General features: G+C 40.1%; 1 protein-coding gene across 1 annotated transcript; it reads right to left on the bottom strand.

Annotated features, from left to right (window-relative positions):
• Positions 1-828: 828 nt before the first annotated feature.
• On the bottom strand, positions 829-14,556 carry LOC102690626 (uncharacterized). Its single transcript, XM_069194901.1, has 14 exons — positions 14,447-14,556; positions 12,338-12,414; positions 10,282-10,354; positions 8,904-9,019; positions 7,628-7,653; positions 7,006-7,143; positions 6,182-6,291; positions 5,596-5,691; positions 5,423-5,506; positions 4,634-4,760; positions 4,126-4,231; positions 3,620-3,802; positions 2,642-2,716; positions 829-1,373 (listed from the first exon to the last, which is right to left on the bottom strand). Exons 1-14 carry the CDS (start codon positions 14,469-14,471, stop codon positions 1,290-1,292), a joined length of 1,320 nt encoding a protein of 439 aa, XP_069051002.1. The 5' UTR covers positions 14,472-14,556; the 3' UTR covers positions 829-1,289.
• Between the last annotated feature and the right edge of the window lie 1,381 nt (positions 14,557-15,937).

Below are 15,937 nucleotides of genomic sequence, written 5' to 3' on the forward strand. Positions count from 1 at the left end.
GCTATTGAATCATCTTTACTAGGATCAGAATATAATGCTTTTTTACAATATGTACTGCCTTACAACCGGTCCTGCAGTTAAGCCCAATTATTTTCTCAATTAAATATTCGTCGTGTTCTATGTCTGAAGTGAGATTTCAGGTTTCTCTATAAACATTGTACAGGTACTCTGAAACCCACTGTTTCAGAACAGAAAAGAGTTTGAAAAGAACTAATTCATCAACGATCAATTCAGCAGAACTGTAACAAAAACAGGGCAAGGCATTCCTGAGGCAGCAGATTTCTGGGGACACCTGAAAAACGAAGGGAAACATTCCACCCCCAAGCCTGGAAGTGTGTTAAGTCACAAAGAAGGTCTTCACTGTCAACGTACTCAGTCGATCTGCTGACCCATTGTTCAGCTTCTTCTCTAATCTAATCACACTTTAATTTAGAATACCACACATTGATTTTCGATCTTAACTGGAGTCCTTGTGGAGAGAACCTGAGAGTTGTTCACAAAAGAGAGCATGCCATTTGTTAGTAGCTAATTGATCCCAGAATTGATCCCCATCCTGTCACTTCTTGAAACACATTCCACCAACCTTAAGTATTAAGATGTGCCTAGGACACAACACTGTATTCAAACAAGACGATCAGTACTTTTAACAGGTCCCCTCAGAGGGCTCTCAGTTCAAGAGAAGTTCTAGTGCACTGTACAATTTTAACCTAACATCCCTTGATGCTTCTCAACACTGTTTGCCTCTATTGTTTCTCCACATTTAACACTGGTTTCCTTCTCGAATGGTGGAGAGAAAAGCATTAGTAAAAAGTAGAACATGCTCCCGCATAATGAATCAACATCAACATCATCTTTAATAATCTAACTACAGTATTCACTAAATGTTGAATAATTAAAGCAGACTATATGAAATTACAGGCAAATGCCAATGGATTAATTAACACATCTTGAATCTAATGTGGTTAATCTAATAAGAGCCCCGGGCATAAACACCTGACCCCATTATTCCCCACAACACAGAAAACCCTGACTAAAAAGTAAATATATTAAATTATACAATTTTAGTTTTTTGTTAAAGATCAGTAAGCATATAGTTCATATTTCCATGTGTATCTAGGGACACTTATAATGCATATAAAGCTTTATGTATAAATAGTTTATAACTTCTATTATGCAAAAAAGGTAATTAAATAAATTATGTAGCTCTACATGCCAGCTAATGGGGTCACAGCTTTATTTGCAGGCACTGAATCAAAATAGATTTTCAAATATATAAGACAGGCTTGTCTTTACAAGTAATGGTTAAAAATTGATTCGTATTTTTCTTGTTTCCCTGACGTGGTCTTTGGTTCTCCATTTTGCTTGATAAACTCCTATAAACAGAAAAGAAAACTTGAAAAACAAAAAAAAACATATACTGGTTTTTAAAAAAATAATATTTTTAGAATGCTACTGATTTGTGAATCATGCCTATCAACACAAGAAAAGATAAATAAAAGAGGAAAGAGCTAATATCCTGATGTGATCAAGAAGGTAAAAGTGAGTTTGCATTTTTTTTTGTAGGACGTGTGGGTATTTTTTCAAGAAAATCATCTGAGAGGCATACGTTCTTTACAGCACTACACGTTAGTGTTAATTAATACCACTCTGAGAGTGCAGCAATTAGAAGGGCAGTAAACATTTTAAACTTGTAACTCCAGACATTGGTATTGTAGCACTGGACAGAGGAGAAAAACTGCCCATTTCAGCCTTAGAATACTGCATTTTGTGTTAAAAAAACTGTTTTTAAACGTATACTTTAGCTTGCTTAGAGCTAGGTTTTTGAGTTGGACATTATATCTGGTGATGAAGTAAGAGGTTTTTGTTCTATGTTACAGAAAGTTTAATTTAAGGATAACTGATAAAGTTGACTGGGATTCATTTATGATAATTTCTCATCAGCTAAAATCCAATGCATGGCACATGAGGGCAAGGTGAAATTACTTAACTACTTCATTTTTCAAAGTGCCTCAATTATAAACTCACATTGTCGGCAGCCATATCACCCTGCAACTCACAACTGGCAACCCACTCAAGCTAAGCAGGTGTGAGCCTGGTCAGTACCTGGATAGGAGACCTCCTGGGAAAAACTAAGGCTGCTGCTGGAAGAGGTGTTCAGGGGACCAGTGGGAGCGCTCACTCTGCTGTCTGTGTTTGTCCTAATGCCCCAGTATAGTGACGGGGATTTTTTACTGTATAAAAGGCGCTGTCTTTCAGATTAGATGTAAAACCAAGTTCCTGTCTCTCTGTGGTCATTAAAAATCTCATGGTGTTTCTTAAAAAAAGATTAGGGGTGCAACCCTGTCATCCTGGCCAAATTTCCCATTGGCCTTTACCAATCACGGCTTCCTAATAATCCCAATCTATGAATTGGCTTCATCACTCTGTTCTCCTCCCCACCGATAGCTGATGTGTGGTGAGCGTTCTGGCGCACTATGGCTGCCGTCACAACATCCAGGTGGGGGCTGCACACTGGTGGTGGTGGAGGGGGGTCCCCATTACCTGTAAAGCGCTTTGAGTGGAGTGTCCAGAAGTGTAAGGAAGCGTAATCATTATAACCCTCAGATGCGGAGAACTCTGCTAAACCCGTTGCTGTTATTACCTCCAGTTCCACTAGCGTGGCTGTGCCTTCCTCCACCATACTGCCAATTCCACTGCTGAAGCTCAGGTAGCGTTGCTGGACAACAGATACAAAGCACACACTCAAATGTCACGGTTATGGAGAGTTATAGTACATAATGTGTTTCAAGGAACATAAAAACCTGTAACCAAGTTTGACCTGATCCGTCACTGAGCTGAGCTGTTTAGCTACGGTATTAGATCCCCTTTGTTCCAGAAACCATGTGCTTGTGGCTCCAGCGGGTCTCATCTCCTCCCTTCTGTGACCCACTTCCTGAACCGCTCTGTCCAGCTCTGAAACCTGCACTCATCCCCAACAGCAGCCCACTCCTCATATGATTTCTCAGATATTCAAAATAATTAAAAGAAATAAACATAACTTTCATCTCTGCCTTTACAAACAATAAAGATTGTCTTTTATAAAGGACTTTACCATGCATTACGTAACACACTGCATAGAGCAGAGTTTTGGGGCTCGTAGATCGTGCCACCATTGCACGTGCTTGTTTCAGGGTGCCAGTTGAATCCTAAAAAGTCTCGATATGACTCCTTCAAGTCTAGGCTACAACAGAACCCGGCTGTGGTGACCCACCGTGGGCTGGGCCTCCTGGGATTGGCAGGGCTCGAGTCTGCCAGGGCAAGCCCAGCGCGCTACCCAACCTTCCAAGCCGCAGTGAGGTTGCAGTGACACCTGGGAGAGACTCATCGGTCAACGAAGCCCAGCCCTGCTATCAGCATTGCAAGACTTGCAACGTTCTGAATAAGGGGGGTGGGATGGCTCAGTCCAGTGTATCTTTCGGAAGAAAGCGCAAATTGGTCTTCATCCCTTCCGTGCTGGTACTGTTCTGTCCAGGACTGGTGCTGGACCTCAGCACTGTGAAGCAGACTTGTGCCTCCCCATCTGGCTCAACGTAACAATCATACGAGCACAATTTCCCTCCGGGCAATGGGCGCACAGTACCTGCAGCATCTGAGCAATCACGCCCTCCTCGATGATCTGCACCGCGCTCCTCAGACCCCGAGCGAAGGTGTCCATGGCACCCACGTGTGCGATAAACAGATCCTCCAGGTCCGTAGACTCTCGCCGTACTTTGGCGTCGAAGTTCAGCCCCCCAGGCTGCAGGCCCCCTTGTTCAATTACACACTGGAAAGCACCACAGAAATGCAGCTGGTGGTTTATACTGTATACGTCAAGCGAGGTTGTATGTTTATTTTTTTTCTGTTTGGAAACTTGTACTGAAACAGAATCAAAGCTAAAGTGTGAATGAAGTTGTCTCTGTTAAACTCCCTCTCTTTGGTCCCTGATTTCTGGTTTGGATTCTAACACTCATTATCAGTCAGGCAGTGCTTGATATGCCTTATGTCTCCCTTCCAAGTAAATAACAGGTACCACAATATCTCTTAACAACAGACAGAGACGTCACATACATGTAAATGTAACACAGGCAGTGGACTGCCATTCCTCACCTTCATCACCGTAGTGGTGTTCTTGATGTCCATAGGGAACTGGTCTGTGTCCCAACCCAAATCAGGAGACCCAGTATTAGAGTCCACTGAGCCAAGCATACCAAACCTACAAATGCAGGCAACAGTTTCTATGACAACCAATTCAGCTAAACCTGGTAAAGCAGGCATGTTACATAAACCTCCTGCTCCTTTTACAGCAAAAAAAAACTTACTAGAGCTCTTCCTTATTTACCAATTCCCCATTTTCAGCATGTAGCTCACAAAACAGCTTCTAATGCAGACATCTAGTTGGGAGCATTCAAACGCATCACAGAAAGGAGTCAACAAAAAATGAAAAAATAAAAACAGAGTATGCCTCTCACCACAGCGCAGTGGATGGTTCGATTAACGAACATAGCAAACAGGCACACAGCATTCTCCTGTGGGTTTCCAAAGCCCGATGGTGTAAGATAGCACAAGAAATATTTTAAGAGTACCTGACTGAGGGAGAAAACACTGCTCCACTTACGCTGAAGCCATAATGATGTCATGCTCGTAAGAATGTCCCGCCAAAGTGGTGTGATTCGGTTCAATATTTAACTTGAAGTAGCTGTCAAGCTCAAAATGCTTCAGGAATCCTATAACGCTCATGGCATCTAGGAGCAGCAGACAAAAGATGACAAATCACGGAGTACAAATAATCAGAGAATCAGAGTTTTGACCTACTACATTGGTCCTATAAGCCTCCTTTATTACAACGCTGAAAAAGTGGTTAAACTTAGTTCTGAATATCTGTGTGTGAAATGAAGTAAAGCACATGATCATTCGGTACAGCAATTCCACCTGCTTGCTTGCAATGAGACCAGCTGTCTCTCATGCTTCCCTTTAATTCTTAGAGGACACAAGGCAGGACTTCACCCAACTGGGATGAATGTCCACGGCAGGGTGCAGACACTCAGACACACATTCACTCACACAGGAACACGATTCAGACAACTTCAGTTAACTTGGACAGTGTGACTTTGGACTGTGGCAGGAAACCAGAGCACCCCGAGAAAGCCCCTGGGGAGAGAGGGGAACATGGAGCAAGCTACACAGAGCTAGCATCGCCGTGCGCAATCGAACCCAGGACGCAAGCGCTGTGAGCCAGCAGAAATAGCTACGCCCACCGTGCCACAACAACAGAAATTCTGCAAAAGAAAACGCAAAGCCTAGGATCTAAGTGCCAAAAATATCTGTAGTCAAGCAGCATGCACTGAGGAACAAGCTCTGCTTCGTGACCTAAAACCTTGATGCAAAGCACAAGCTGTTTTCTTACCGTAATCATATTGATGTTTGCAGGGCTCTTTAGGCTTGGGCTCGATAAGAAACTGGCACTTCAGGCCAATCTTCTCTTTGTACGCTGCACAGAATTGAAATAGGCAAAGATATCTGATCAGTCTAGTTAAGTGCCTCTACCCCTGCTGAACAATCTTTGAATGGGTCACTCACCGATGGCCATTCTGAAAAAGTTCGCCATGTGCTTTAATTCTGCAGCTACATCGGTGTTGTGAGGAGAAAGGTAGCCCTCCCTGCCACCCCAGAACACTGCAAAATTAACCATGGACACATACTGTAGGTATTCACAGAATGATGTTCTTCTTATTTCATTACACAATTAATTTTGTTTCATGTGGCACTCCAAACAACCATTTGTTTTTCCTGCACATGATGAAATCTTATAATCAACACGCAAATTACATTTAAAAATTTCACATTAGAATTCTTATACATATTTTCACCAATATATCGATCCAATATTTCAATTCAAAGAGAAAAAATACTTTAACATTTTCGTCTGCAATACAATATGTTCAACATATATAGCCTGTAAACCAATGTTTTCTGTAACATTTTCTTATGAATACTGTCATTTTAAAAATAATGATGCTTTGCAAAGACATGTTCTACAACATGAGGAGAAATAGGTGTTGAAATTTTGATTAGCATGGACATCTGGATCGTATTTGTTTTCTTACATGACCTTGACTGTCTTTACTAACAGCTTTAGTGTGGTCACCTGAGAAGCAGTCCTTACCAAAGTTCTCTGCTCCCAGTTTCTTGGCTATTTCCAGTCCTTTCTTCAGCTGGGCCCCAGCATAGGCGACCACATGGGCATCAGGGTTAGTGGCTGCTCCATTCATGTATCTGTTCTATTAAAAGGGAAGGTATCTGAAATGCCATCTCATGCCTGATTTAGGCAGACTTTTACTACCTTCATGTTTAGCTACAAAGATCAATTAGTCACCCAGTATTGCATAACTTGAGTGAATACAGACAATTTTCATAACTCACAAATCGTCTTCTGCTTTAAGGACATAAAGTCCTGAAAATCTGTTCTGCTCTAGTTATATACTGTATAAATCACACCTATTGTCTTATCTATTGATACATACATGATATACTATATATTTTTTTCTGTTAAAATCTTACCTTTATGCCTACAAAGCTTTCAGAACAACACAGGTTTTGCTACAGCTATGCACAATAACGTAGGAGCAGACATGTGTCAGAAGGGTTTGTAGCCTTTTATTCTAAGAACATCTGCAGATTTTTCTTAAAAAATACCTTTTCTATCATTTGCGTTGTAGGAAAAGCACAAGAAATTGATGTTCTGCAAAAAACAACAGTGTTGGATAAACCTCTAACCTGATCTGTTACTGACGTTTTCGATTTAATGTCTTTTTTATTCTTATTATACAAGAACGAATAAAGTAAGGCTATTATTGATTGTCGCAGTTCTCTTATTAAGACACTTTTAGGTTAAAAAAAATGTCCACAATACTGTCCATCAGTAAAATTATGCATTCATGAGGACTGATCTCAAATGTTTCTGATTGCGATACAGAGCTGAGTTTTGACCTGGGGTGAGCGAAGAGGTTACAGGTGGCCCAGAGGACTTTGATCCCAGTTTTCCTCTGGAGCTCCAGGGCCAGGTCAGTGATCTCATCCAGATTCCTGTTAGTCTCCTCCAGTGTGCCGCCTTCTGGGGCCAAGTCTCTGTCAGAGGCAGAAAAACACAATTTCAATCTACAGACAGATGCAGGAGAGCACGACACTCCTGACGTTTACACAAACATGTGTGTCTGCTGCCAGTCCAACAAAACCTTCTCATTCATAATTGACTCAACAAGCATCAGTAAGTCTGGTTACTCATTGGAACCACTACTGAGCTCACTTTAAAAGCCACCTTCATAATATTTTTCAATTCCAAAAGAGTTAAATAAAATGGATTACTAACACAAAATCACAAAGAGCATGGTAAGGGTTGTCCATATTTTAAACATTTAAAAAAATGTTAAAAACTTAAATATGGAAGGAACATTAACAATAATTGCAGATGTATACCCAAGACTTTTTGAAATTTGCACATTTGCAACATTTGTACAGGGAATATAAATATTTTTATAAAAGGTCAATATAAACATGTATTTTATTAGTCAATAAATGGTCACAGAAGCCAGCACTAAAGGTTGAATTATACCTGTCATGGAAGGTGTAATACTTTACCTGGAGGAAAAAGGAAAAAAAATCAATTAAAACTTAAATTCACAGGTTTACTGTGAATTAATGATAAGAATTTATCTTAAAAAATGAAAATGACTAATTTTAATAGTAAAAATGTCAATTTAAACACATGAAATCTGTGATTTAATCTAAAATCTGTTGTTAGCATATATCTGGACCTGTTCTATTACAATGTTTTCTGAAAGGACAAAACTGTAGATATTTTAATATCTGTTGGACACAATTTTCACTTTTAGGCCAAACGGTTATTTTTACAGCTTTGTAGAAACAAAAAGAAACAACTAAACTACTTCTATTCACAAAAAACGTATTGTGGCAGGTTGACCTGCAAGAGTTCAGTAATGACCTAGGACCTACCACTAGAGGGCTCCTAATCAGTCTCAAGCCTGGCTCACCTGTCAATAGGTTCACCTGTGGTGTATAATTGTTCTATTTTTGGAATGGAACTCAGAATTCTCACACAGGGTTTAGTCAGCATAACCTGTGTGATTGTAAAGGCGTGGCACTGAAGAGATTTTGCTTACCGACGTTTTATGTACTCTAAATCTCTGTTTTGTATAGAGACTTAATGAAGGACCTTTACAGGTCATTGATGGAAGATTTGATTAAGCTGCTGAAGGAAGGACCCCTTTGCCCATTCCACACAGCCCGGTAAGTTCTGGGGTTGGAGCCGGGGCTCGGCAGTCTGATGGGACCCAACCTATTGGTGTAAGAGTGGGATCAAGCAGGCCTCCAGGCCATCGATTTTGACCCCAGCACTGTCCCCCTTGGGGTGCTGCAGGTGGTGTGAAGAACCCATTCACCCCTGGACCCCCTGTATCAAGAGGGAACCTAACTGGTTCGACAGCAGGGGGAACTTTGGACACCATTTGTACTCTGACCTGCACACCCTCCTGCTTCAGGAAATAAATAAATACCTGTGGCAGGAAAGGAGTGCACCACATCACCCACATCAGAAGAGCCTGAAGTGGTACCTAAGGTAATAATCTTCATCATTGTTCGATGTGTTTTATATGCACAGGTCTGCATTATAGAGCTACAAGCGAGGATCCCTAACAGTATCATGTTGGATGTGCACCTTGGGATATTTTTCATGGACAGGTGCTTTAAATAAAGATTCTACCATTGGTACTAACTGCAAATATGTGCTGCTGGTGACAAGATGATCTTGCAACCAGATGAAAAGTCTTAACCGTTGAATTTTTCAGAACTCCACATCTGTGTGGACTTACACCCAATTTTGTGAAGAATTCAAAAGCTGCATGCATTCTTCTCTTAGCTGTTTCCATTGAGTTTTTTCCATCGTCCCAGGGCCTTTTCAGTGTGGGAAATCCAAAGGGATCAGCTCCTGAAAGCCATAAGAAATTCCTTTTCCTTGAGGAAGCCAAAGTGAGCACAATAATCTATGAAACTGTATATATTACCTATATATGCAGTACTGTGACTGTATAAACACGTATTTCAAAAACACTGATTAATCAGGAAAAGAAGAATAGCTTTTCAGGCTGTGAGGGTAATGGCAGCTTCAGGCAAGATGGCAGCTCTGACCTGAACTACATTCCCCAGAATGCTGTGAGGTCCTGCTGCCTTCAGTCACCTGAAGACTGCTGGTCAGATCATGGTTGAAAGACCAGGGAGCCAAGGCCTCCAGGAGAAGAGAGGAAACAGAAAGCAAACCCTCTGTGGAACTGACTCTGTGTTTTTGGCAAATGTCTCAAAAAAGAGGCTAAGGTTTTGAGAGTAATTGTAACTAGAGTTATACTAGAGGGGCGTTGAAGAAACTGAGATATGATTCTGAAGTTTTTGTTTTGTTTTATTTTATTTTGCTTGTGAGGTTTTAGTTCTCCCTCACCACTGTAACTTTAAAAAGCACTAGTTTAGTACCTTACATCTGCATTTGTGTCTGCCTTCCAGGGACGGGACCCAGCTATTAAAATATCACTTGCTACTCTAACTCTAAGCCCCCAGGTGTGTCAAGATAATATCAATACTTGCCTTGTCTTGCTCTCAAAACTGCACGACTCTAGTAGCCTATTCTCATATCCAACACACCAAACCAACACCTGTGTTAGGGACAGGAGGGTCACTTGGTGCAGTGGGAGACGGATTTCACTATCTGCATTCCTTCCTTGACAGAGTTGTGTAGAGAAGTCGCAGCAACGGTCAGTGAAATAAGTTTTAATTTGTGACAAACAAAATGCCACAGAGAAGGCGCACAAGGTTTATAACCCACAATTCCTCCTCTAAGCAGTGTCAAGAGAGAGTTTTCTAGTCCAAGCATAGCCATCGTCACCCTATGTTATTACCATGAATGGGTGTTTATGAGTGAAACTTTACCAATCATACTGAGATCATAGATAATATTTTCACTTACGGCCCAGTGGCTATTCCTGATAAGGTTACCTCCATCTTTCCGCTACTCCTGAAATGTCAGCAGGAATCAGTTTAAAATGTACTCAATCTAGGTGAGATGAATGAGCCTGGCCCAGGGTCAGAGGTGAACATTTCTCTGCTGTGTCCACTGGCAATCTGATGACTCACTAACATCATCAGCTACACAGCTACATGCCGCCTATATTGTCTGGTAGTGGAGCTGTTTGAAGGTCTTACCAGTTCCACAGAAAGAATGCCAGTAACAGACAGAGAACCTCAGCCAGTCTTCCATTGTCCTCCCAAGTAGGACCTATACAGCAAAAATGAAGTCTTGTTTATTAAATATCATCATTAACAGATTAGATATTGTGAAAGCACATTAAAGACAATCAATAACTGAGCTAGAACTATGAAAAGAATGCATCATACAGCATATTCAAAAGAATCATTTTGACTACAAATAGCCAACAAAAATATGTTTGCTAAGTTGTTATAGAAGCTAAAATGTGTGCAGTACTGACATGTCATTCTATAAGGACAAGCTCAGATATCGTAATGAACATGCAGTTTGGTCAAAGACCTGTCATTTACAAGTAAATAAAATGTGCTTCAAATGTCAAACTGAAGATATTAAAGGATTCCATAAATGTCATCAGAGTAACGAGAAAGAGTTAAACAAATGCTGAGTGTTCTAACCATCTTCCATTACTTTAACCCTCCAGCAATCCAGAAGGTACTTCCACCTGCAAGGATGTGCTCTAAAAGACCTTGCATTATGTTGGAAAGTATAGACAATGCAGGCCTGGCTGAGGGTTTGAATTCAAGGTAAGGAGCTCAAGTAGCTCAATTTGGTTAACAAGAGCCAGCTTCATAAATGAGTTGCTTTAAATCTTATGTGATGTCCCTCTCACTCAAGGTGTTCTACAGGAGCTGTTCTGGGACATTTTATTATTTATATGCCAGCTCTCTGTCAAATTATTCAAAAACATGGACTTGGGTTTCACCGCTGTTATGATGATGATGCTCTAATTTATTTGCAGAACATATCAAATGCCCCTGCTACAGTTTGTGCATGTTACAGACGCCTGTCTGACAGTAAGGTAACTTAAAGCAGATACAGACTGACGCTATGCACATAGGCTTCTAACAACAACTTGGCAAACGTAATGACTTCGGTGTTGCTGTTGATGGTGCTGAAATAAAATCCTAGGCTTAAGGTAGAAACATTATTGTTACTCTTTGCCTTGTGATTTGAAGTTTGTGTTACGAATGTCACAGTGGTATCCTTTTCCAAGCAGATAACTTTGCTTGGTAAAGGGTCTTATGCAGATACTGAAACACTGATGCATCTCTTTCTCCCATTAAGATTAAACTACTGTGACACATTTCCTAACCAAAACCACTCTGCATATAACTTCATTCCTGTATAAAAAGCACTGGATCCCTGTAAAATATACAATGGATTTCAAGGTCACTGAATACTCGGGTTTCAGGCTATCTTAAGGCCTTCATTTTGTTTTAGTTCTGTCTGCCTTGTTCATACAATCCTATACCAATCTTGACAATTAGCAGGTGCTAACTGTACAGGAGTCTCCTTGAATGTTGCAATTATTATATTGGAGTCAATATACTGTACATGTAAGTGGAATACTTTATCTGGGCTGCACTGGGGAAAATTCCAGTCATCTTTGTTGATATATATTGTAAAGTATCGAATCAAATCAAATCTAATTGAATGCACTAGAACATATATGGGCATGTTCTTGCTGGTACAGTATGTCCTTATGGAAACGACTGCACTTTAAAGTTTATGTGATGCCAACAAAGACTTGTTTAAACAAGGAAAAGATTAAAACATTTCATTAAGACCATGCTACGCAGCTGTGAATCCGTTTTAATGAGCGCATAGTATGTGTGAAATACATAATGGTCTGTTTTTCAGCAAGCTGAATTTAAATTTCCCATTTAAACACTGTAATATGCATGAACATTGTAAAATGGAGCTTTTGTCACCAGTAGGTCTGAAGCTATTATGTTATCTTAAGAATCAAAAGAAAACCACACAACCACTGAAGTGTGCATCTCGATGAGAAGTAACACAGATTTGAAGAGTGGGTTATACCATCATGATGTTTATCACACATTTACAGCAGCAAAGAAATTATAGATGTGCAAGTGTTTGTCTCTTGAGAATAACCTACCAGTACTAAGAGAATTCACTGGAACAGTTATGTCAGTAAAGAACTTCTGGATCAAGCTACTGGCTCTAAAAAACCACCAACATAAAACTCACCTCTTCTGCATTGTAGTACTTGAAGCACAAAACATTTCCTGCTCCTCCATCAGGCACATAGGTAATTTTAGAAATACCTGGTAAGAAGTAAGATAGACACTGGTCCTTTATTTGATTTAGCACAGTTTAAAATGGACTGAACTAAAATTATTTTTGTTGGTATTGTTTAAATATGATAGTATGGTAGCCAAGACTTTTTTTTTTGCAGATTGTTTTTGTGTAGTTCAGAAAGATAGTTTATTTAAAATTACCATAGTATGATAGAGATACACATGCCATAACTATTACCACCCAATAACTTACAAAAATACCCACTTATCTTAGTATTCAATTTCTACTCCTGTTTAATATCTCCTCCTATTTCAAAAATTTCACAACAACATGACCACCTATGAAATGCATAGGAGAGTGGGAGTTTAATTATAAAACAAGCTCTTAATAGTCAATATTTTCATTCGTTATCATTGCAATTAAAGACAGTAGATTTTTTACCCATCACACAAATATAAGACACAAAAAATGTCCCAACATTTTGACACAATTATTTTGCCTTCAGCAGCTTTGCAATGATTAGATCCCGCTATATACTGTACATCTTATGTTTTAAGTTAAAGTGAAACCATAATATGGAGTTGTGAAACTGCAGTTTGAGAGGAGGATGAACAGTAATCTTGCACTTCTGCTCTCTTGTGTATATACAGTACATACTCGCCTCTTGTGCACAACACACACAGACTGTATCTTCTCTTGTCCCCTCCCTACACAACTGCTTCACTCTTGCAGCTGTCTCCCTGGGTCATTCCCTGGCAAGTGAGGGGGCTTGGAACATCATGACCTTACAGCCAGGGCTGCTATTTCCTCAGCCAGGAGAGTTAATGCCGAACACTAAAACTTCAAGAATGGAGCCCTTTATAGCTGTCATCTCATCTCATCTCATGTCATCTCATGTCATCTCATAAAATCGAATTTGACCACCCTACTAAATTGACTTTCGGCTTCTTGGTTATGAAGAAGCATCTTTAGTTTCGTTGACACAAAAGCGAGGAAATGTTCACGTTTTTGATCATCTGGAAAACTACAGAGCACTGGAGCCACACACGAACTCATAGATAAACACTTCACTGCATTACAGCTCTTTCTTATCATTGTCTTTTCCAAAGTTATGAACTCTGTGGTGCTTGAATACTAAATGCCTAAGGCGCCACCACATACAAAAATGTTACAGAAATGACACAGATCAGGTATTTTGGTAAGGTAAAGTGAACACACTGTGCAGTCAGACTTGGCTGTACGCGTCTTACTCTCAACAAATCCAAAAGCAGCTTCTGGAAATGAAGTTTTTTTAAGGCAAAAAGCATTAAAGCCAATTCAAAGCAAAGTGCAAGCGAGTAGAAGATGACCCTATTTATTTATATTTGAACTGTTAGGTTGTTGGATATGCAGCTCTTAAGATACAAATTTGCCATTGTTCGTGATAGTTATTCATGCACATCCTGGACAGGTAAAACCCTCAGGAGGGCCTTTCGTACTGAGAAGACAAATCTGATTTAAATGTGGTGACAATGGCATTTGTCCTCGGCACCTGGTATTTCTGCATGGGGCAAAACAGGAGAAAATTACACAAAGCACTTCTCCACTCCCAGTAACAGATCTCGGGGAAATTTTACACTTTTAAAACTTTTTTTAAGTTTCGAACAACCTTAATTCTATCTACAGAGTACTACCAGTTACGAAAAAGTTACACAGAAGCTTACAGTATTTTTATATCCGCTGTGACCTACGGTCATTAATTCCTAAATACTTTTCACTGTCAGAGTAACACCCCAAGTAGTATTTTTTTAAAATACAATAAAGGCCTACGCCTACGTCCCCCCTTGAGCTTGTCAATAATAGTATCTTTATTCGTACTTTGTGTTATTTATAAAGGCCACCAAATAAAAACACACCATACAGATCGTGTACAGTCTTTCGGACGTGAGAGCAAAGAGACGATTTCCTTTTCACTTTGTTACAGTACGTCAGCGTTCTCGGTTGCTCTGATGCGTAGTGCACGCCCAGTTAATTAAACACGATAAGAAGTACAATTTTTACAAATACACTGTTACCTACCACGAAAATACTCGACATCTGCCATATTTCTGTCTTTTGCAGTGAAGGGTGGTTTCGGAAAGTCCTCGACTCCTGTCGAGAGTTACTGATTACCAAGTGGGACTATGCAAAGCACGCCTTGCACTGCAGGTTACTGCCACATGGTGTCACACTACAACCATGTGACCGTTTTTTGTCTGCGAAAAGAATCCCATTCCCCACATCTTTACAACCTATAATAATAATAATTTCTGACACATATATAGCGCTTTTCTGGACAATCCACTCACCGGACTCCCCTCCATCACCACCAATGTGCAGCATCCACCTTGATGATGATAATAACAACTATAACTTTTAACTGTCGTCACTCTATTTAGACATCATTGTACAAGTTACAGCTGTAAAGAATAAACAACTATATTACACAGTACGAGCCACAATTACCAGGCCAGCTCAAAAACTATACACGACATATGGACTTTATCGGTGTTATCTTCCAGTTATATAAGAGTACTTCTCCTTTGGCAGGTTAGGGCCTGCCAATAAGTGTCTATAGAGTTTCCTCTGCTCTTTCCTGAACACTGCTTCTCTCCCAAATTACACCCTTTGTATTCCCGTGGCATGGAGCACGTTTTAAACCCCATATACTGTAGTTTTAAGGACTTCCGAAGCCGCGCTTTACAATTCTGTTCACTGCTCAGCATTTCTGATGTAGAAACAACCTCAGTTGTGTTTCATTTAGAGGCTGCGTTTCCACCATTCCGCTACTGACAGTTTTCATAAAACGACTGTACAGTATACCCTTTTATTATATAGTTTTCCCCCTCGAAATCACATTAAGGAATTTGTATTTTAATTTTTAAAACGAGCTACCTGGCGTTATCTGTACATTAGAAGATGAGTTTTGCTCACATAGATCTAGCTAGGATACTGTTTCCAACAACTTGATTTTCTTGCAAGAAACTCCCCCCTTTCCAATAACCGTTTTTACAGAAAGTCATTCATCAACACACAGTGCCATCTAAAATAATGCGGAGTACTGAAGATGAATTTCTGCAAGACGTGCACTTTGCATTTAAAGATTTTTTTCTGTAGAACTGCAGTTTTCTCTTTGGTTCAGCTGAGTTTTTGCATTATTTTCGTTTCCCCACCGCTGCCCTAAGAAGAAACTGTTTTCTGGTGATGGGTGAATGAAACCGTGTTTCCTAGGCAGTGAAGGGCTGTTAGACCTGGACAGAAACCATTCATAGCAAAGCCTCCTCCGTCCTCATCTGCTTCGAGATACCGTTTCTGCTGAAAAAAACAACAAATTTAAAATGCTAAACCCTTTTCTTCAGCACACACCAACACTAACACTTTTTGCACACAATAGTTTGCGCTCTTCCGTTTCTTGACTGCTTCATGAAACACTGTGAAGCTGGATTGATCCCTCCGGGTTTCAAGATTTTTAATTTCGCCTTTCTTCAGTGTAGGTGCTAACTGGCACCCTACACAACCCCCGGCAGACAT

This window comes from Lepisosteus oculatus, chromosome 10 (genome assembly GCF_040954835.1).
Source record: "Lepisosteus oculatus isolate fLepOcu1 chromosome 10, fLepOcu1.hap2, whole genome shotgun sequence".
In the NCBI taxonomy this organism is placed as follows: Eukaryota; Metazoa; Chordata; class Actinopteri; order Semionotiformes; family Lepisosteidae; genus Lepisosteus; species Lepisosteus oculatus.

What these genes read in the sequence shown, in the direction of transcription:
- LOC102690626 (XM_069194901.1), bottom strand. Translation starts at nt 14,471, where the DNA reads ATGGCAGATGTCGAGTATTTTCGTG. An exon ending in AGTACTACAATGCAGAAGAG is followed by an intron (nt 10,355 to 12,337) that starts GTGAGTTTTATG and finishes TTTGCTGTATAG; the next exon opens with GTCCTACTTGGGAGGACAAT. An exon ending in ACACCACTACGGTGATGAAG is followed by an intron (nt 3,803 to 4,125) that starts GTGAGGAATGGC and finishes GGTGCTTTCCAG; the next exon opens with TGTGTAATTGAACAAGGGGG.